Source organism: Plasmodium inui, assembly GCF_000524495.1.
Source record: "Plasmodium inui San Antonio 1 unplaced genomic scaffold supercont1.40, whole genome shotgun sequence".
NCBI classification, from domain to species: domain Eukaryota; phylum Apicomplexa; class Aconoidasida; order Haemosporida; family Plasmodiidae; genus Plasmodium; species Plasmodium inui.
Genome location: NW_008481874.1, coordinates 54,751 through 78,248, shown reverse-complemented (window position 1 = coordinate 78,248; position 23,498 = coordinate 54,751). Strand labels below are relative to the sequence as shown.

The 23,498-nt window shown below is 40.0% G+C and overlaps 3 protein-coding genes across 3 annotated transcripts; 2 read left to right on the top strand and 1 right to left on the bottom strand.

Moving 5' to 3' along the window:
- Positions 1–6,611: 6,611 nt before the first annotated feature.
- On the bottom strand, positions 6,612–6,791 carry C922_05146 (hypothetical protein; the record flags this gene model as incomplete). The annotated part of the gene is made up of 1 exon (XM_008820718.1): positions 6,612–6,791. One exon carries the CDS (start codon positions 6,789–6,791, stop codon positions 6,612–6,614), a length of 180 nt encoding a protein of 59 aa, XP_008818940.1.
- Positions 6,792–18,134: 11,343 nt separating this feature from the next.
- On the top strand, positions 18,135–18,624 carry C922_05145 (hypothetical protein; the record flags this gene model as incomplete). Its single annotated transcript, XM_008820717.1, has 3 exons — positions 18,135–18,175; positions 18,218–18,354; positions 18,491–18,624. 3 exons carry the CDS (start codon positions 18,135–18,137, stop codon positions 18,622–18,624), a joined length of 312 nt encoding a protein of 103 aa, XP_008818939.1.
- Positions 18,625–19,546: 922 nt separating this feature from the next.
- On the top strand, positions 19,547–20,791 carry C922_05144 (hypothetical protein; the record flags this gene model as incomplete). Its single annotated transcript, XM_008820716.1, has 1 exon — positions 19,547–20,791. One exon carries the CDS (start codon positions 19,547–19,549, stop codon positions 20,789–20,791), a length of 1,245 nt encoding a protein of 414 aa, XP_008818938.1.
- Positions 20,792–23,498: the final 2,707 nt, after the last annotated feature.

Genomic DNA, 23,498 nt, shown 5'->3' with positions numbered 1-23,498 from the left:
TTTGCTCTATTGTACAAGAAAGGAGGATTTTTTTATAAGATCTTATGCTTATTGGAAAGCATTACTTTTTTCACAATCATGCTCCTTTATAGCACAACTCTTATGAGAAAGCTTAGAAATTAGTAAAAGTCGAGGCGCATAATTATGACTGCACACTTTAGTAAGTTCTTCTTGACCCTTACGATCGTAAATATACCTATATATACGTATTTATACATATAGATATATATGTGTGAGTGTCGTAATATTATGTTGATAAGTGGAATAAGGGTAATATATTGCTTCTAAGCAGTTATGATAGCACACCCCACACACGCCGGTGTACCAGAATGGGTATTGTAGAATGTGATAACTCAAATATTAGAATATAATGCTCATCTTGTACACTTGGTTAATTGTGCGGAAGAGTCCTTTCCAGAAGTGTTTGCCTAATTCTTGTTGCTTGTTTCCTTCTTCTGTTTCCTGATAGATTCTGCGATACTGAACTCGTCTTTTATTTATGTGTACTGATTGGCGCGTGAAACTGTACGGATGGACTGGAAGACGACCTAAGAGGCAATGGTTTCTCAGAATACAGAATGGGCTACTATGAGACAAAAGCTGCGGAAAACATTCCTGCTCAGTATTCAATTAATAATTAACTGAAGAACCTCATATTTATTCATTTTGATAATATCGCACCCATTGATGTGAATCTGGTATTCTTTACAGGATATCCCCTTTTGGATATTGAGGTCAAAGATTAGGTGAGCAGATCATGATGGTTTTAATGGAACTGTTAAATGTGTCACTACATCAGTTTAATATAATTTAAACAAGAGATCCATTTCTAATCAAAGGATTGACGAAGTGGGAATAAGTATGCGGGTGAATAGTAGAAGTTAAGAATTCTTCGCCGTACAATGAAATGTGGGGAGGATAAGATATTGCAATAACTATATTTAAGAGTTCTTCTTGTCTGGTTACAGGGACCGTTTACTACTATAAATGTGGAGACGCTGTTTGATTAATTTGGTCCAGGGAATTAGATACTATAAACAAAATTTTACAAGGGGACAAACAGAGAAATACTGGTATTAGGTCCGTATGTAAAGCAACAGGGCATACAGCGCCATCAGAGTATACCAATCTGAACGGGACCGAAATTGCTAGGCGATGACGACAATAAATATGCACCAATCTATTGTGATTACCCCCAGATATATGTAATACGAGAGGCGACAAGAATAGTGAGGAGATTGGGAGGGTGATTATGATATATTGCAAAGAATACATCATAGAGATTAAGGAGAAATTTCAGTATTGAATCATGAAGAGAAACTGAGAATGACAGATATGTTTGAGTATAAGGGAGTCCCCATTCTGCAGATCATGAATTATAGTAGACTAAGGAAAAAACATGAAGCCTTCCTCATTTGGAAGTTTTAAGCGAATTTACATTATGAGTATCAGAGGGGGATGTATCAATTCCGAGAGGGATAACAGCCCTCTTCCCTGAAGAAATACACATAATGTAAATGCCTCTATAAATTGATACCATTTATTGATAACAACGTATCTGTTGTTTACCTCTTTACAACTAATCATGGAAGAGATACCGATGGATATACATACATATATGTATATTTCTTCCTTTTTATATGTGGGATCAGTTCATCAGTCATAGAAATAGGAAGTGTTAATCTGGTGAATTATGACGACAATCTGACGTCATACGGCCGGAGGATACCCAAAAAGGAAACCAGGAGAGGACAGGACTGTACCAGTCTTACACATCGTTATCCAGAAGGAGAAGATAATTATCAGTATATACGCATTCCGTTTAGAAGATTGTTCATTTGGCATAAAAATGTCCCCCCTAAAATTACACAATTGCTCATGGGGTGTCCTATCTGGGTACATATAAAAGTAATATCTTATTGAATTTAAACTCCTATCATAACAGTTTTAATTACAGTTTGCACATTAATTGAATGTTGAGTATAATTGAAAAGACTGTTATTGCGCTTAAAGTTGTTCATGCCTATCTGTAGAGACTCTTAAGAGTCCAATGGAGTAAAGATATGCTGATGCAATGAGTACAAACTGAAATGGTGGGCCGCTGGGTTTAAATGGCTTGTCTCATAGTTACGTTATTTCTGTGAATGCCTTCTCATTGCCCATCCTTTTTGTGAGCGTGTTTCTTCATCTTTCGATATTTTCACCAGTATCCAACCACATCTTGTATTGTTCCTCTGTATGTTTCTTCATGTTTTTGCAGTTTTATAAGTGTATTAATTCATATAGCAACTTCTTTGCATATCAATCCCCATGCTGCCTACTGCCTGTGGATGCGCGCTCGTGCTCTATGATTCCCATTAGCGTTTTTTCTCATGTTTTTGCACTTTTATGAGAGTATTTTTTCATGGCGCCTGCTTCTTATATATGCCTCTTCATGTTGCCTAATTTCGCGAACGTCTTCTCACGTGGGGTAACTTCGTGAACGTCCTCTCACGTGTGGTAATTTCGTGAACGTCCTCTCACGTGTGGTAATTTCGCGAACGTCTTCTCACGTGTGGTAATTTTGTGAACGCAGTTCCATGTGGCGTAATTTTTGCGAACGTGGTTTCGTGTGGCGTAATTTCTGCGAACGTGGTCTCATGTGGTTAAATTTCTTGAGAACATGGTTCCATGAGGCGTAATTTTTCGTGCACGCTGTTCTTCCATGTGGCGTCATCTTCTCCGGCACGTGGGTGCATGTGGCTTAACCTTGCCAAAGTGTTTGATGTGGATGAATCCCAGGGGTGGCGTTGTCATGTGTTATATCCGTCGCACGGGGGCTCCTTTGTTTGGCTTCATTATATATATTTCTCTATCTAATTTATTCATAAGGATACACCTGCTTGCGGAATTCCTTTGACGGAATTTTTCTGCAGGGTTTGTTTATGATGACATTTCTCGCAGCATCCTTATGAAGATACCATTTCCCCTGCCATCTTTATGAAGATGACTCTATCTGCCGCATTTCTATCACGATCTCTTTAGTGTCCTTTTTTCATGATGATGCTTTTTTCTCCTGGATTTCTATGATGCTCTTTGTGTGAATCATTGCGCTGTTTCTGTGTCAGGTCACTGTGATGTGTACTGTTGTGCCGCGGCATGGAGGCCTTTTCTCTGTGTGGCATGTTTTTAAGGATGCCTATATCTCGCATATCACTATAATAATGCTTCTCTGTGTTACATTTTTGCATAGCTACATCCCTTCTGTTGCGTCAATATGAAGATGTCCCTGTGGGGATCATTCTTTTCAGGATGATATCTCCTGTTCAATTTTTATGAAGTTCCCTTTCTTTATAGTGTGTTACTGTGAGGTATCTTCCTTGTGGGGCATCTTATTCTTCCCCAGATCCATTGTACCGCGGTGTGGTTTTAATATATTTTTTTGCGTGTCATTCTTATAGAGATGGCTTCTTTTGCCGTGTTACTATGAATATTCCTCCTTGTGTTTCATTCCTTTCCTGACCGTAGATTTGTGTTCGTGTGCCCTGATGAAATCTCGCGTGCCACATCATCATGAGAATTTTTCCTGGTGTGGCATTTTTCTTACGAAGACTCTTCTTACTGCGTTATGTGGATGATATTTTTGTTCTTGACTCCTTTATAAAGATGCTTTTTTTATTTATGATGTTACCGCGAAGGAATTTTTCTGTGAGGTATTCTTTTATGAAGATATTTCTTTCCCGCGCCATTCCTATGACGCTATTTTCGGGCGGCAGCTTCAATATATTTTTCTGTGTCATCTTTTTTATATGGATGCTCCTTCCTTCCGCGGCATCATGAAGATCTTTTCCTGTGTGTCATCTTCCCTCTGATGATGTACCTCTTTGGCGGCATTCTTAAGATGTCCTTTCGTGTGTGATTTCCTCTATGAAGATGCTCCTTCTTTGCCACAAGATTAAGCTGTTTTTTCGTCGTTTATTTTTTTATGAGGATTGCTTTTCCTCCTGGATGCTCCCCGACGTTTTCTTCTCTCGTCTTCTTGAAGATATTCTTTCGCCTTGATCATTGTGAAAATCTTTTTTGAGGTCACATCATTTTGAAGGTTTCATTCTGAGTGCATCTTTGTGGATATGTTCTACTGTATATCATGTTTTTTTATTAGAATTCTTTCTTCCGTAATATTCTGATCGTCTCTTTTGTTTTCTCTCTGTGTGGAGCCATTATGAAGATATTCTCTTTCTTCGGCTATTTATGAGAATTGCCACGTATGTGAAGTAGAAATAGCAGGACCATACTGATGTAGTAGCATTACTAAACATGAATAATCTATCGATGTGTCAAAGGATACATTTATTCCTGATGTCTTATTGCTTTAGAAGTGATGATGTTCATGGAGTATTATTAGGTTAATAGCAGTGTTACCTGGATAAAACTGTTAATTGAAGAGCACAGTTTCTTCATGGGTAAGGATTTTCCAGGAGTGTTATTGTAGGAAGCCTATTGAGGTGTCCGTACTACTCATATGTACAAAGTACTGACATGCTTATCGTTTCCTTACATGGAAAGCAGAAGCCTGCCTGGGGTATTATTCTTTGCAAAATAGTCATGTGCATTTCTAAGGGTGGAGCAGCGCCTGGACCTACGTGTTGTATTGTTATTTGAAGTACATGGATATCCTACAACTTTTCCTGAAACCGTACTGAATTATCTGGATCCTGAATGGTCTACAATCCGAACATCCCCATCCTAATGTTATCTGAATGTGTTAGTAGCTCAAATATCTTCATGACCTTTAGTGTTATCATACTAAGGTGTACCATTATGTATCGTGCGTTGTGCCATAATGCATATCATTATATTCAAAATAGTATTTTATGGAAGAGTACGTGTTTGCCACGAATATCGTTCTGTTAAGGGTACTTTTATGTGGATTATGCTTCAATTTAAATAAGACCCTTCCTTAATAAGTATTTATGCTTCGCAATGCCAATATAAAGGAACTACAGACGTATCTATAGTACTCCTATCTGGAGATACCAGTCGGATTGGCTACACTCCTCCCCGGATGGTGGCGAAGTCGAGACAGTGGTATTAAGTGACCTGTTCAAGTCATAGGATATATGTAGCGTAACCTTTTACCATTTGCGGGGAGCTATAGTATGAGGAGTGCACAACGTCCTCTAGTATTTTTATCTGAAGGATACCTCTGCGTCCAGTGTGTTAATGTACGAAGTGCACTGTTAATTGAAGAAAACTACTGTCATGTGTGGAGCGGTTTATCTCGAGGAATAAGCCTATCCTTGGGTTATCATGATGTCAAGTGTTTTGATGTAAGCCTAATGACTTCATTGGAACACGTGCGGGATTGCAGTGCTTCCAGGGCCCATAGGTAATACTATTACTTAAAGATGATTGCTACTCCGGGAGTATGATGATGTTAAGAGGAGTTTCTTGTCCTGAGTATTGATCTCCCAGGGGTCTCATTGTGCTATGGATACCATTCTATTTGCATTTATGTGCCTTCCTTATTAGGACTATATATGTGTTGTACTCTTCTTTGACAAGTACGCGTATACAATTGATACCGTCATGTTAACAGTATCATTGTTTGGATAATACCTTCATTTGAAGTGCACAGCCGAATGCGAAGTATCCATGAGTGGAGGTATCATTATGTGAAAAGTACATCAATATATGCCGTACTCATATCTTCGGAGTGTCCAAATGCGTCGTATATTACTATTCAGAGAATGACGGAATAACAACAGTATGGTTAATTAAAATATTCAGGGGGATAGCATATATAACATAGCCTTCTACGACTTGCTGAGAGTTACACGATGGAGGGTATACCAATTCCCGTAATAGTTTTATATGAGGGATACTATGGTGTGAACCAAATGGACCTGTTCAGTGTTTCGACCTCTGAAGAGCATTACGGTTATGGACCGAATGGTGTGCGTAGATGAGCATGGCTGCCTTTGATGTGCCATTATGTAAAGCGTCTGGATTTAAGTCTAATGGCCCGATAATATAAAGTATCAGATTGTACAACCCCTAAGAAATATTAGTCACACCATAATTTTGACCGTACTATGGGCTTAGGAGTACTATGATGTGAATAGTACCCCTGTTTGTGAAATATTGATATTCCACGAGTGTCATTATTTGGAGAGCAGTATTCCGTCGATCATATGGAAATTCCAGCAGAACTATTGCGTGCACAATACGGATGTGTATGGATTTCCAATGGTGAAGATTACGGAAGTTACCGTAGTACCGTTATGTAAATGTACTAATGGTTGAGCTGTGGTAATATCTGTTGTACATTGTCGTCTGAATAGAATACCTCCATAGGCAGAATAATTTGGAGCAGTAATTTGTGAGTATACTCATCTGTGCGCAGTACTGTTATTTAGGAAGAACAATGGTGCAAAGGTTATAGATGTGCCAGGAGCACCATTATCTGAAACGTCTGAAAATCTAGGGGCACGATTTCGCCTTCTATTATATGAAGAACACTACTGTTACGGACTGTTAGCAGTCCCTGAAGTATTATTATATTAAGAGTGGTGCAATGCGTAGAAATCCCTGATTTTGGCAGCACCATTTTATCAAATGTAGAGATATCCTTAAATTACGGCTGTGTCAGAAGAACTTAGCTTCATGTGTTGATATTCCCAGAGTATTATCATATGAATAGTCCGGATGTCTGACGAGTATTCATCTGGGAGGAATAACATGGTGGGGATCAGTACTACAGTGCCCGTAGTACTATGATTTAAATAGTACTGACATGCAGAGGCTAACATTATTTCTACTGTCTATGTGTGTTTCAAAAATACTATTATATGAATGAAATTAATGGATGAAGTTCGCAGATCTACATGTTGTAGTATTATATAAACACGACAACTGTGTAAGGTGATGGGACATGTTGCAACTGTCTATGGATGTGAAGTATGGAGCTATAGTACCAGTATTATTCTATAGGCATTCAGGGATTGTACAAGTACTGTACGAACTAAATGATTTGAAGCGTCCAAACCGCCTGGAGCCGATATATTTGAGGGGAAACCATATACAGGTCGTGATATCATCTAAGAAAAATGAATATATGGATAGTGTCATTCTGTTGAGTCCAATGACATGCTGAATGCACTACAATATGAAATGTGATGATGTTCCTGGTGAAGTGTTATCTGAGGGGTTCCATTTTGCCTGCAGTGGCCTTATTTGAGGAACACATCTGCGTAAAGGATAAGGATATCCTTCAGTGTTACTGTATATGGAACATACCGAGGTGTTCGTAGTACTTACATGTGGAGAGTACTTACACCGTTGTTGTATTGGTATTTGAAGAGAGCAAGTGTACTTGGGGTACCATTATTTGTACAATACTGGTGTGGATTTTCCTTGGTAGTGATGTGTGCGGTTATACGTGTACTATTATTATGTCAGGAGTATAGTCGTCCATGTACTAGTGTATGTGAAGGATTCAAGGTTTCTGCCTTCACTATATGAATAGGAGTGTTGTGTGAACTGCATGGATATTCCAATCTAACTATTGTTTAGGGAGTACCATTGTCTGTACTTTCTCAATGGTGACGGGTGTAGAAGTCTTCATACTACTATTCTATAAAGGTACGAGTAGTGGAGATATATGGATCACCTGGAGTGCTATTATACAGACCAAAGCATGATGTGTCAACTGTTTTGCCTTTATGAGTAGGATTACCCTGGGAGTACGATTGTTTGCTAGAGTACGATAATACAAGAAGTACCGTCCTGTTTACAGTAGTGTTGTGTGGATAATACTTCCATTTGAACAGGATATTCGCTGAAGGAGTATTCATGACTTGGAGTACTGTTATGGGGACACTACATATGTATGTATAGTACTCATATCTAAAGATGCCTAATATGACTGGTACGACGATATTTGATGAGTGGCAAAGTTAATCCCGTATTATTAAGTAAAGTAAGGGGGAGTGTAGAATTTATGACTTAGCTTTGTGCCGTATGAGAAGGTGCCACCGTTACGCAACGTGTGAAAGTTGCCGTAGTACCTCCGTATGGAGGGTACAGTTGTGTAGGAAAAATGGATGTGTGAATTGCATTGTTAGTTCAAAAGGACTAATGTTATGTATAGAGTAGTTTGTCCTGATGAGTACAGCTGCCTTTGGAATAGCATTATTCGAGGGGTCGTCATGTTGGTATAATGGCTGTATGATATGATTTGGGCGATTCTGCAGATCCGACAAGTGGCTTCCAATCATTTTGTCTAAACAGTAGAGCTATGCCATGACTAGAGTAATGTTAACCGTATTATTGTGTGGAGATTATGGATTTTCGAGGTGTTTCATTATTCGTAGGGTAATATTCTATGAAGTGCATGCATATTCTACAAGGGTAGATGACAAGGAAGTATACATGTGTCCCCATTTCCCATGGTGACGAATGCGGAAATTCTCGTAGTACTGTTATATCAATGTATTAATGGTTGATCTATACTGATATCTGCAAGGTACTGTCCATTTAGGGGCATAACTGTATAAAACGTACGGATGATCTGCGCCGCAGTCAAGTGAGTGTACTCATATCTCCCTAGTGTGCTGTCTCGGAGTGCACAATTGTGGTGGGATTCTGGATACCCCGCATGCACAATTATTAAAAGAGGTGGAATATCATGGTCTATTGTTTAGGCTTCTATTATAGGGAAAACACCATATTCCGGAATTCATAGCTCTCCCTAGATTGTTATTTTATGAACAGCCGTATAATGTGTGGAACTGCATGATTGGGGGAGTACCGCTCGAGAAAGTGTACACATGTGCGTGAAGGAGTATTGTCTAAGAATTACTTATTCGCTCCCACTGGTAAAATTCCTAGAGCACTATTATGTGAATAGTGGGGATGTTTGCGGAGTATCAATATATTAAGCATAACATTGTAAAGTGAATACTACTGTACACGGAGTACTATGATTTAAAGTGTATGGACCTTCATTCCGTATCGTTATCTTTATCCGTCGTCCCTGGCAAGGATGGTAATGTCTAAATGACACCATTGTAAGAAGTAGACGAATATACTGAGTGTCTTACTATAGGAAAGGTATGATGATATGAACAGTACACATGTGTCTAAAGTGTCAATGCTAGTAAAGAATACAGCTGTATCAGGAATATTATTGTATAGGTTTACCGGTTATGCTGTTAATGTAGGGAAGGGAAAATATTTTAGAATTAACACAGAGGTTGTAGCACATTCATTTGAAAGAAATTATTGTCCGTGGACTCATGATATGTAGAGAGAAGGGAAAATGAGAAGTGGCATTCTGTGGAGTCCAATGATATTCAAAATACAGTATTGTATGAGGGATACGAATATTCTCAAGAACCGTCCTTTGAAAGATAGGGATTCTCCTACAATATGCCCATCAAAAATGCAAAAGTGTGTGAATTGCGGGCTATATGTTCCAACTTTCGGTTCCTATTCTTTGGGCGACAACAGTCATTGATGAGTATAGATCTCTATGAAATAGTATTATATGAAGAATTGAGGGCTAGATTCTAAAGAAAACAGCAAGCCATTAATTACGCACAGGTGCAAACGCTATAGCTGTGTCGAATGTATTATTGGCGGAGTAATACAATAGAAGCAGAAATCCTTGCATATGGACAATGCGGGGAATTCTAGCGGAAATGTTGTTTGTAATGTACAGTGTCACAGGAATGCTTTTATGTGAAGGCCTCATAACATAGCGTTTTAGATACGACTAATTGGAGAATGTGACTAATTGAGGAATAATGATTTATGTGTAGTATTATTTAAAAAATATCGCTCCGCCCAGGAATACGGGCCTGTGGAATGTACGCTTAGCCTACAGTCCTATTATCTGAACCATGCGTCTATATCTCCAGTATTCTTTTGTGTACTGTATACATGTCTCCTGAATATTATTCTGCACCAGGTTCATATTTTACAGTTTTTTTATTTGGAGACTATTATTGGCTGAAGATAACACATCTCGATGGGGAAGCATGATATCAGGAAAATAATCGTGCGGGTTCTATGACTATGACTGGAATACGTTTATATGGAAAACTTACGCAAACGGGTGCTATTATTTGAAAAATAGAATGAGGCGGAGGATATACACTTCCTTGGAAGACTAATATATAAGGAATACATTTTCGCGACCATTATTAAGTATGTGAGAAGGAGACATTTCTCTAGAGTATTACTGCATAAACAGTAGGAGAATCCAGAGAGTCCCTATTGTGGAGTCGTCAAGATTTAAAGCAGGAAGCACCATAATTTAAGGGGAGATATTTAGTAAGGGATAATAGAGCGGATTCTGCGGTATTCTTGGAGGGGTTCCAATCACTAAGCGTTACATATATATAGAAAATACCAGATGCCTGCTGTATATTTGTATGAACTGTAAGAATTAGCCTTACAACAAATATTTACAAAATAAGCTTCTGTCAAGCGTAATATTCTATGTAGAACAGTGCTGTGTGAGGAGGAAAATTGTTTAAGATAATAGAGAGGTTTAGAAAGTCGACTTCCTTGAGGAGGACGCCAGTTGTAAAAATCATACCATTTCACCGATACACTGGCTTGTAAAATAATTCCATTCCAGGAATACGCATATACCAATCCTAAGGCTATTCATGCTGTATAAAAAACTGAGGGATACTATCACTAAAAGGGGTTTCAACATACCGAGGGTGTTTATATATAGGAAGCACTTCTTATAGGCAAAGTAACACTATAAGTACCGTAAGACGTCGTGAACTGTGATTATTCCTTCTCAATATTATTGTAATATAGATTCAATAATTATCCGGGTACTATTAAGAAATAATGATTACGGAAGATTTGCACACCTCCTTTAATCTGTAGTATTTTCCTCTTAACAAGACTCGAAATCGATGCGATACTATTAAAATATAACAATTATGTAAAATGAAAGATTAAACTTGTTATACCATAGGGAGGAATATGAAATTATAAAAGGAATAGTACTATATAGAACGGGATGTTTCTCGTGGAGAGTTAGGAATAATAATAACATGGAACGCGCCAAGGGGATAAAATGAGCATAAGAATAACAACACATATAAGATATTAAAGAATCATTAATCTAAAAGGGGGGGGAGCAACCATATAGGAGCGGATCACTATAATAGAATGTATATACGAATACAGCTGACATATTTGAGAAAATTATCTACTTCACAGGACAGAAAGAGATATATGTAAGACCATATAAATACACCACAAGCCAGTGGGGATATAGAAATAACGATCAGAGGGGAAATGCCTAAGAGGAAAGATACATAATTAATACCTACAGAGGAGACAACACCACACAGGAAGATACAGGGAAAAATGAAAAGGGCATGAGGATTAGACACTCCCCCCAGAGCCCACAAACCAGAAACACAATAGGGGTGGCAACTAAGGAATAATGTGAGCAGAAGATCTTTCCCTCTGACAAAATAGATATATGAAATCGAGGGTTTCATATTTTCTAACATATAAACAAAGGAATAAGGAAAGATAATATCTTGAATCTGTGCTGACCTCATGAAGTATTATAGGTCGTACAATAACTTCATTTTTGTTCGTATCTAAGACTATACAAGATGCTATAATGGGTGTTTCCTTATTAACCAGTCAAGAATGTAAAATGTTAAGTGGTATTCATAACCCCTTTTATGTTTAAACAAGTATAAAAGTATACTATGCCTAAATTCCTTTAATAAAATGACAACATATCCTATGAACAAGTCTACTACAACCCTAGAGTTATGAAGTTCATCTGAGAAATAAGAAGTGAATAACTAAACAATCATTTAGGCAGTGAAATGGTTTTTATATCAGTCTTAGGTGTAATGATATATGGATCTCTAACACATGATCCAACAAATCTCTCCCTTAATAATGAGTAAAATAGTTTTATAAAGCTAGTGTGTGTTATTGGACTTGACTAATTAAGAGAGATGTCCAGAGATATTGGTAAGTTGTTGTGGAGATAATATGAATGAACAAACAACTCCTTATGTTTCGATATTTTATCCTAATATATATTAAACCCCCAGCTCGCAGAAGAATAACTGTTTAAATAGTTGGATACCGAATGTTGTGGCTTATATGATATTTTCGTTGCTATAGAGAATATGATGAAGTATGATATAAAAAACTTGTCATGACCTCCTAAAGAGTGAAAAAACAAAAGAATATAACCTAGCAGAACAGCATCAAATAATGGTTAAAAATTTACTGATACAACATAGTGTATATTAAAGGGAACAAAGACAGAAAACCCGAAGGAGACAAAGAACAAAAGAAAGGAGAAGCCAAATATAGAATTTGCGCCATAATAGACTAGATTAATCCATATGCGCCGTTGAGTAGAAAAGACTAGTGTGAACCAAAACACAGGACGACAAGAAAGGCAAAAACAGCTACGGGAGGATACCCGGGACACCCAACCGTGGAAGACTATAAACAATGAAACACGTTTGATAAGGCATACGAAGGCATAGGAGGTATAGAAACGAACATAATAGAAAAATCTTTAGAATGATGTGTATACAGTAATTACTAAGGAAGGAAGAAAGAAACAACCAAGAAAAAGCACAAGACAGGAGGGACCGAAGATAGAAACACGACCGAAGCCCAAGTATCCAAAATTTACCACCAGTATGGCTCTACAGGACTAACCCATATGGGAAATTTAGAGTCATATATTATCAAATACCAGGAAAGGGAACAACAAGGGATCATACACAGATAAGAAGACAGGGGCAGACAATTGGACAAAGGGGAATTAAGCTTAAGGATTCAGGCGTGGCGGAGAAACAGAATCTCCTTGCCTGCAAGCACCCAGCTAGGCGGGAATAGGATACAGTCATTAAGAATATATATTATAAGGAAGCTGCAGGTTAAACCACAACTGACAAGCAGTAAGGGTAAGGATGATCTAACAATAATACTAATATGTATGAACCAGGAAAATGATGCCCCCCCCCCCACCCCGAACCTAGGCTGAATAAAAAGAAGTCTATATAACCGAAGCAGTTATCAGGAGTTCCCTAAAAACTCTATGGAATAGTTATAAAGTATAAAATTAGTAACCAAGAATACCTGCCCCTAAGAGGAGAAACCTTGATAGGCCGAACAGGAAGGAAAGAGAGACTAGCTATTATAGGATAATATGAGGGTATCTCTCTATAAAGCGAAAATCGCAACTGTAGCACCTAAAATAATTAATGACGCTAAAAGGAGAGAAGCACCATATATAATATAGGGGAAGGATCCACTTAACCCCAGGAGGTCCGAGACTAAAACGAACGAAGCAAAAACAGCTGACAGATAAAGACAATTAACTAGGAGTAAAGGAAGAGGGGAAAATAAGGAACAATTAATAAAAGAAGTGGCGCACATCATAGAAGATGGAGGTATTAGTGGGAACATCAGCTTCAATAGGGAAGTATCGAGGGGACTTAACCAAACAGGAGGAGGACAAACCCACGACGCGAAACAGCATAGAGAAAATCATAAAAGACGAACGACTAAATCCTAGGAGATAGTGGGTTAACGTTAAAGAACAGGCCAGTGGAGCTGCTACATCTGGTGGAGTTAGAGATACAGAAAAAATTGATTGAGGGAAGAATATAAGAGTACACGACCAATGGCGAAAATAACAGAATAGGGCACCAAGTAGATAGGGAAAAGGCGAGGAGTCGGGGCCGAAGGACACCGAGCAGATTATTAAAGGAGGAGAAATCTCTGAAAGTGTGTCATAAAATCTAAACGAGATATAAGACTCTCCTGAGTAGATCCCCCCACCTCGCTATCCCGCGCGCGCCAACCTGGACAGCCCCAAGGGGAAATGAGAAGTGCGCGACCACAGCAAAATTCGAAAGAAGCCTCAGGGTGAAATAATAAAAGGGAGGGGACCCCAGGAGAGTGAGCTAATAGAAGTCGCTTCACTCAGCAAATGACGAGAAAGATGAAGGACTCAGAAGGAATACATCAAGAAGAGGGAGTCTTGAGAGCAGTAAACGCCATGTGTTTAAAAAAATCGTCAATGCACAATATAAACCGGAGAAAGGGAAAAAAGCAGATGAGGAAGTTATAGACAATTTCACTTAGAATTGGGATAAAGAGGGGATTAAGAAAGAAGAACTAGCCCCTAATGTTACCAAGAAGAGGGCAAAAACGAATAACAAGACAGAGAAGGGGAAGATGAACACCAGCCAACCAGGAAGTAGTCAACAAGAGCAGTAAAGGCCGAAGTCAAGAACAAATAGGCCCTAAGCAGCTACAACTGGCCAAGGAGGTAGACAGAACAGAAATAAGACCAAGTAAGCCGACGAAAGAGGAAGGGCATAGGTAAGAAGGATGCTTTTAGAAGTGGTGGATTTGGAGGCCACCTCCCCTCCTACCTGGAGTTCGGCATATCAAATGAGAATACAGGCCACGCCAGACAATAAACAAATATCAAGGGAGAAAGAGAGCGCTTTAACTACCTCATCGTCATTCCAGTAAACAATAAGAAAAAATAGGACGTGAACGGAAGGCAAAGAAGAAGTAGTAATAGAGGAAGATGCAGGTTACAACAAGTCTGAGTTAATCATATATGCGAAGTCGCAATATAAAAAAATCCCGGGAGGACAGAAAAGAACATAACAATGAACATCAAGGACGGATGTATTATTGCAAGGGAAGAAACTACCAAGAGGGGGCACTCATTACGAAAATGATAACTGAAGTCCAACTGAAGGCAGTGGCTCAAGATAACAGCCACCAGACTGATATGAGCTGCACCCCGAAATTCAATCAGCTTCAAAAGAGCCGTTTATGGGAGCCTCCCAAGCAATCCAACTGAATATGAGGCATGTCAGACGAGTAACTAGACTCGTATATGTCCAATCCAAAGAGCCAACCCCAAACACTACTGAAGAAATTTCAGAAAAGGGGGAAGGCAGCTCCCACAGAATAGAGAGTTCCGACAATAAGTGAAGCTCGACCAGCATCGAAGAGTAAAGACTCCAAAGATGCTAAATATCCGCCAGGTGTGGAACCCACAAACAGATTAAATAGAATAGCTAGACTAAATAACATAATCCAGGTGAGAACCCCGGGCACCAAGCTAAGAAGTCCTTACTAATTCGCAATCAATAAGGGGGCAGGGGCTCCCATGATACAAAAAGTAACGAAATAAGGCAAAATCTAGAATAACTCAAGTAAAAGAAATTAGGGAACAGGAACCCACAAGAAGTGAAGTCGACCACAGCAAAGGAAGCTTCAATTGGAACCCCAAGGAAAAATAAAAGGATTAGTCCGAACAAGTCAAAATACGTCATCTATCGTGCCTTAAGAGGAGACGCAGCAGGGGAGAGTCCAAATATCAAGGAACAGCACCTCAACACCCCAAACCGCAAAAGAAAGAAGCAATAGGAGCCAAGAGAAGTCATAGCAATTGGTGTAATGAGTATAATACGGGCTAGGGCGGAATCCACCTCCAGACGAATAGTGGACGCCCCCGTCCGACTAAGTCAGCTGGAACTTCCAGGTACCAGAAGACAAAGACCAAATTCTCTCTTCAAGTACAATGCCGAGGACTCACACCCCAAAAGACAAGCATTAAGATACTGGAGCAGTAGGAAACAACTGCCTCAGCAAGAACTATGAGTAGAGTAGGCGCGCCAGGGAGCCCCGAAGATCAGACATGACCGAAATCAGGAACCCATAGATCAACCTAAACGCACTCCCCAAACTGGATCCAAGGCGAGAAGGAAATCACGAATTCAGGAATCAGAGTCCAATAATCCAAAACTTTACTGATTCAAAGGAAGAAGACAAACTCAACAATCTATTAGGAAATCCAAGTGAGAAAGAAAGAATTGATTAGCAATTATGTCCAGGTAATGATTAATATTGAGATCCCAACAATGAGGCTCACCTCACCCCCCCTCTTCCGAGAGGAATTCAGGAACTCTTGCCTGTCAGTGGGGAACTAATGAACTCACAACCCATCTTTCTATAATCAAGCCTAACGGATATCCCTACACAAATGAATCCATCAGCAGCAAATCTCAAAAGGAAATAAAAACCAATACGACTCTCATGGTATCACCCAAAAAGCTCCTTTAAAGAAAATTCCCCTATGAAAAGCTCACCCATTAACAAACTCAGGAAATCCAGAACATCTTCTGAGAGAATCTCACCGTCCAAAGCAAGATTCTCTGCATAAAACAAGAGAGTTCTTCCTACACATCCTCAGGTGTAGACATTGAAGCCTGGAAAGAAAAGAAGCAGATAAGGAACCCGTGACAGAAACTCAAACCGATAAAACCAGCACAAATCCCCCTAAACAGCTCAAAACTTTCCCAAAGAAATAATACTGACAAGGAAGTCATACCACGGCGGGAGAAGATTTCGTTCATCTTAAAGAAGGCAGGAGATCCAAAAGATTCTACAGATCCAAGAGGGAAGAGTGGAAGTCAAATGATAGAAAAATTCCGTCAATAATGCCAACGGGCATTTGCCTGAGCGTCAGGGAATGGAAGTCTAGCCTCCTCTATTTGACATAATCTACAACAACCTCATCGAGAAATAAGAAGTCTTTATTAGTATAACTTCAACTCAGAGTGCCTTATCAGGTCAAGGAAAACTGAAAAAATCCTCAATAGTGTGAGTCAATCTTTTGAATACCCTCCAGAGGAGAGCGCACCTCGCGGAAGTTCAAGGGACGTTGAAACATCCGCTTCACAACTGTAATATTAGCCAAAATAAAACATACCGACTCCCAAAAAGGACCAGACTGAAGAATTTAAAACCAAAGTAGATTAAAGTCCAAATCTGTATGGGTAGCATGTAGGCCGAAAATCCAATTTAAGCCAAATGATAAGGAAGGAACATACTACAGCCATACTCATTATAAACGATGAACAAATTCCAGTTTGCAAGCCAGAAGGTCTAAGAGGGGAAATCTCAGGTATATGATAGCGTATTCTCCGAAATAGCAATTTTATTCACCAGCCTGACCAAGACAGATTAAGTAGAGGTTGCAGAATTGATCCAAATAGATCTCTAAATCCCTTAACGAGGATGCAGATTCATCTACTCAGGGAGAGAGGATAGTAGACACTCTTCAACAGCCCATGAGAACTCTCTTATTTAAGAGGGGCAGGTCAGCTTTAGCTAGGAAAACAGCTTGAAACCATAAAAGGACAAAGGATTACCAAATAATCTTCCCTATTATTCGTACACTGCAACTCTGGCAAAGACCTTCCTCCCGAGTCAGCAGGATGTTTGAAGTTAAACCTGAAACCTCAGGTACAGCGCCGAAAAATCTGAATATCAAGCCTTAAAGAGATAGAACATCACCAACTATCCCTAAAGTTCGGAACAGGTCCATTTTCAGATAAGGACTAGACAGAACTGACGAGCCTTAACTTAGAGATTGAATCCTATAGATGATTCAATTGGAGCAGAATCCCAAGTATCCAACACCTGATTCTTTAGATGCTTCGCTCACAGTGTCACAGCTGCTGAAAATTCCGACACGACAGACCTACAAGAGTCCCAAGACACTGAAGGAAAAAAATACCAAATATCAAGGAAGGTGACAGATTATAATGACAGATTTCATCCTCTAAGATCAGACACCTGAACTTCCAATAAGGGCGCATAATATGGAGTAACAACTCACAAGTAATAGTGTTAAGAAGAAACTAATCTCCTTCTGTTATTCTCCAGGAGAATTAACGGATTACTTTAAGATAAACCCACGTATCTGCAAATAAGTGGCTAGAAGAAACCGTCCCCAACAACTCAAAGTATGTATAAAAGGAAGTTACAGGAGAGCCCCCGCGGCAAATGATTATCGAAGCAGGACACGTATAGAAGGGCGGGAAACTTTAGGGCAGGACCTTAGAGCAGAATCTCCAAGGGAATATTACCTCTAAGTAGTAACAGATGAAAATCTCATTAGGAGAAATCTTAAGAAGAGTTTAATGTGACGGAAGCAATAGAGACCAAAAGGGACAAGCTCCAAGAAAAATCATCGGGAGCCGAGACAGGACGCATAGAGGCCAAGGAAACAATCTCCATTCAAAGCTAAAGAAGTCATGAAGCTAAAGGGTGAGAAATCTATAATCATAAAGAGAGAGTAGGCACGACTTAGAAGAATCACCTCCCTTTCGATAGGCAGAGACTTCCAGAAAAAGAGGAAGCATGATGAATATACTTCTAAGACCTGGATAAGGCCAAGTTCTTTAGATATCCCACCAAACGAGAAACGGAAGCAGGGGGTTGCAGATGGAAATTTGAAAGCCCAGTTCAAGGACTGTATCCTCCTGAAAAAATCTCAGTGGAAGTCTAAATAAGTATAGGATAATATCAGAGATGCTTTGTCGCGCAAATAGGAAGAGTTGATCCTGATAGGTTTCTCGAAGAGTAAGCATACGTAACCCCAGCCCCTCAGGGATTACGAAGAATAATCTGGGAAGAATTTGTCCAAGGTTCCAGGAGGAGGACAGGAAAATTAACTTTCTAAAAAATCGTTTCATAATATCAAGATCTACTCAGTATGGAGGACAAACATCAAAGGAGGGCTGAGCTCAAAACCTTGAACAAAAGAGACCCAGCTTGACAGCACAAGAGAATCCGTAAGAAGTCTCAAGAGCTCGACAGAATATTAATAGTCCGGTATCTCACAGGAATGTGGAGTTATTGACCTGCATCAAGTACAAGTCACCTAGTCTCTCTCCTCCCTAAAATTAACTAGCCGGATATGAGGGAAACCCCCTCTTTAACCAATCTAAGGTGCAGGCGTCTGATATGAGTTCAGGTAGCTTGCAGATGTGAAACAACTGCCCTTCCGGATAACATCTAATGAGTAAATGAGAAGGTGCCTTCCCCCGAAGAATGATCACAGTACGGATCCCTCAAGGGGGACACACAGAAGTTCCTGAATCCATTCCAACTGAAGCGGGAGAAGAAAGCTTAAAGGGATTTAGATCTATAGCAGCTAAACAGCCAAGTCAGATAAATCGGAGGGCAAAGTTATAATTGCTATAATGGCAAGTACATCTCGAAGTAATGAAGGGGCCTAGATACCAGGGTCCTAGAAGCTCAAGCAACCCTTTAAGTACCAAATAGATTCCTTTATCTGAGCAATCATCAACTCTTAGCTCGCTCTTTAACTACAGCAATGAATAGAGCTCACTGGACTCCTTGGCCCATGAATAAAGTAGAAACAGATGAGCAATTAGTGCCACTTTCTCTACTTTCTCCGTCTCCTTCACCCAACTCGAGTTGCGTATAAGGGAGTCGTAATGAATTGGATTTATCCCCCCAAAGTGATCTTAAGAATTAACTTCTCTTTCCCAGGGATCCTTCCTTCATCTTCTGAGGTCGAGTAGAGTATAGAATCAGACAAGTTTTCATAAGTCAGAAATCAGGAGAGAGAAAGAAACTGACTGAATCCATCGATCCAGGAATATATTGTTTCTTAATTTTGGTTCATCCCAAACCAAGAATGGACAACACTCAGGCAAAACTCAGAGCTTCTTTCGACAAGTATATAATGTCTTTAACTGAGATAGGCAAGGGGAAAGAACCTCCCGCTTCAGGGCCAGACCGCCCTCCTGAAGGGGAAAGGATCAGACAATTGAGCAGCGGTACCACAGGAAGGATCCAACAGTGGGAAGGAATAAGAAAGAACTTTCCAAATAGCGAGGGGTCTGAATGGCTCTGGAGGTACACGTTGATTATTTGTATGAAAATGGAAGCATGGTGGAATAGCTTGAGGATTCCCGACGATCTGAGGGAAGGACTCATAACTCAGGGGTGTCAAATGGACCAAATAGCAGTTGACGGAGCAAAGATTAGAGTATCAGACAATTGTCAAGGGGAGAGGCATCCTTCCCTTTGGAATCAGAAGGGGAAGAAGATACTCTATGAGGGAAGAGCCTCTGAGGATCGTAGTTTGAGTATTTGCCGGGAGTTAGTAATGCAGATGCTCTTATCGTTTGGAATTACAAGTACAGATACTAGACATAGGGATAGAATAAAAGAGCAATCTCCGTGCAACAAGCTATATAGAAGTTTAAAAGAGTGGGGAGGGGAGGAGTTTACGAGATGCGTGATGAAGGATTGGTTCATGAATATGAAGGGGGGGGAGGGGAAGGGAGTGTCAAATTACTTCAGTGGAGTCGATTTGTATGAGATATTGAGCGAAGTGGTTTATGGGACAGGCAAAGGGGATAAGAATTTTGTGTGTGTTTTTCAAGGAGAAGACGGCAGAGCACTGAACCCGGGGGAGGAGCCGTATAAGTTGGAGTTAGCAACAAGCAGTCCGGACTCGGAGGAGGGGTCATTGAGTACTCTGGCAGGGGAGAATTACCAGAGAATAGCCAAGGAGCTGGGAATTACTCTCCCAGCAGTAGAAGGGGGTGTGACAGATGGCGAAACGGTAAACTTACAGGGGGGGACGGCGCCACAAGTCAAAGATTTGAGAACAGGGAAGGAGTTCTCGGAGTTGCTGGACAAAGAAGCCAAAGCAGGCGAAAGAGAATCGTCCCCAGTCCAAGACGGAGGAGATGATCAGCAACATGGGGATTTAGTCTCCGTGGTATTCAAAGGAGTGGGAGGGGGTATCGTCGGCCTCTTGGGATTATTGGGCACCCTTTATGGATATTCTCGAGTGTTCTCTCTAAGGAAGCGTAGCAGGAAAGATCTTCCCAGAGGAGCAGGAATTATTCGGCATGTTTCATATAGATGACAGGACGGCGAGTATAGCAGAAGGCGTCGAAACTGGGACTACTGAGGGAGATGGAGTGGCGTAGTCCGTGCTGTTTAGATATTGGTTTTAGGGTCTAGAGTTCAAGCATGATGCTTTCCGCTTTAGGATTGGGCGTGTAGGCTCTAGGGTTCAGGCTCTAGATTCGGGAGTTTAGGTTTAGGGTTCAGGGTTTAGGGTTTATGCGTCAGGGCTCTAGATTCAGGAGTTTAGGTTTAGGGTTCAGGGTTTAGGGTTTATGCTTCAGGGCTCATGCTTCGGTGTCGAGGGTTCAGGGTTTAGGGTCCACGTCTTATGATTCCAAGGTTTAGGGTCCTGGTTCTCGAGTCCAGGTTTAGGGTTCAGGTTTAGGGTTCATGCGTCAGGGCTCTAGATTTGGGAGCTTAGGTTTAGGGTTCAGGGCTCATGATTCGGTGTTGAGGGTTCAGGGTTAATGTCCACGTCTTATGATTCCAAAGTTTAGGGTCCTGGTTCTCGAGTCCAGGGTCTTCGTCTTAGAGCTCAGGGTGTACGGATTAGGTTTTATTGTCCAGGGTTTCGTATTTGTTGGTAATTCTAGTTTTTAGGGTTTAGGGTCCGGGGATTAGGGTTTAAGTTCTAGGGTTTATGGGCTATGCTTTATCGCACTGTGTCTATGTTTCACGGTTCATGTTTAGTTCTGCGGTGTTAGGCTTCATCGGTCAGTGGTTATTGATTTCTCTTAGGCGCTAGGGTTTAGGGCTCAGCTTGCAATCTTTAGGAGTTACGCATGTGCCTCCTAGTTTTTCCCTAAGCTTTATTCCCTATTCCTATTCTTAATTCACTACCTACTTATCCTTAGTCCTCGGGCCCTTTGTTATTTCTTATCTCCTTAGGGTTAGTATCCTCTTCCGTATTCTGACGCCTGACGGTTCAGAGTCCATGGTTCTGGATTCAGCACTACTCTATACGATTGATCGGATATGTTTAGGGGGTATCGATCTTTGAAGAATTTTAAAGTGGTTCTCGCATTGCCTTCGTTTACCTTGTATACCTCCTAAGTATTCTCCGCCCTCGCTTGCTATTTGTCATGGGTCATGCTTCAAAATATCCCTCCTCCACTTGGTCCCATTATCCTTGAGCGTATTTCCCTCAGCATCTTGGCCTTAGACATCATGTTCAGTCCTTACAGATATTAATTTGGGGCGTTATTGCTTTAGTTGCTTCCTCTCTACTTCCTAGGGTTCGGACGGGGGTTGCATTACTTACTTTTATCGTCCGAGGCCCTGTGATCCATTATCTATTTTGCACCTTGGGGAGCTAGAGTGCTATTCTCCTTGTCCCTGGTCGCTTGATGATCCTTTAAGGTCTATTCCTTACGGTTAATAAGTTAATGCTATTTGCTTCGGATTTACAGTTTGCACTTTAATCAGCCGCTTACAAGCATCAGTGCCCACTTCTGGCTTGCAGAGGATGTTCATTCCCTTTCGATTTATTTTATTATCTCCTTCTTCCTGTGGGAACGATGCGCTTTTCGCAAGTTCCTACGGTTCTCTCTCCTACGTTGTCTTCATGGGCTGTTTTTAGCCGTTTGGGAAGATAGAAAAGGAGATATATTCGTAGACTTCTTATTATTCTCCCCATATCTAATATAGCTTATGCGTGTTAATATAAAGATACGGAACAGTCAATGTTTAGACTTTTTCTGTTTACTCTATTGAGATATATACAAATGTACAACAGTCTTGCTGATCTATTTCTATTTACCTAGGCTCTTACTCTCATCCTATTCGCATAGGATGTATTTGTAAAATGGTGGGGCTATACATGCAGCGATGACGCACGGAATTTAAGAGCACATATTCATCTATATTAATGTTAATCCATACTGTTGTAAGATTTCTTGCCCATGAGTTTTCTCTCATATTCAGATGTGTATCCTCCTCTTCTTCTATGTCACTAGTGAATTTCTCTTAATGATATGGATATTATGGGAGGGGTACACACCACATCTGCTGCTTCACGATTCTTTGAATGTTTTTATTGAAATATAGCAACACAAGTTGAATGATTCGTATTTATCACCTGATTTCTTGATTCTACAAGGAATTCATACAATGGACTTCCGAGTACAGGCGGTTATAGGAGAGTATTGCACAACTTTTAGATCAACTCTTAGGGGAAATATTTCGTCGGTTATGAATTCCACTTGTTTGTTGGAATGCTTTTGTGCTCATAGAAAATATATGTATATGTGAAGCCCATTAAATTATTCTTTGTATTCATCTGAGGATAATAAAAGTCACAGTGACAGATATCATGCTTAGTACCTCTATTCAGGCACAACTGTGATATATTCATACTATGACTGCTGGTATTTTATGTTTCATCATGCAGAACAAAACCTATCACTCAGATATCACCGTTTTCAAATACAGACAGAAGGATACGGATAAATAGTATAGATATTGTTACTGTTTTTCTACTGACAGAGCTATGAACCCGTGTCAGAATGGGAGAAGATCAATTTTATCGTGCTAATTTATCTGTTTCTTCATGTACATAGATCTAAATAGCGCTCATTAGGTAGCAGCATTCTCATAGTCCATACGGAACTGACAGACTTTTTATTTATACTTACAATATATACCGATTATAAAGTCATTACTTACAATCAATCGTTTATATTGGAATTGTTAGATTACCGTTCCGTATTAATGTTGTGTGCAGT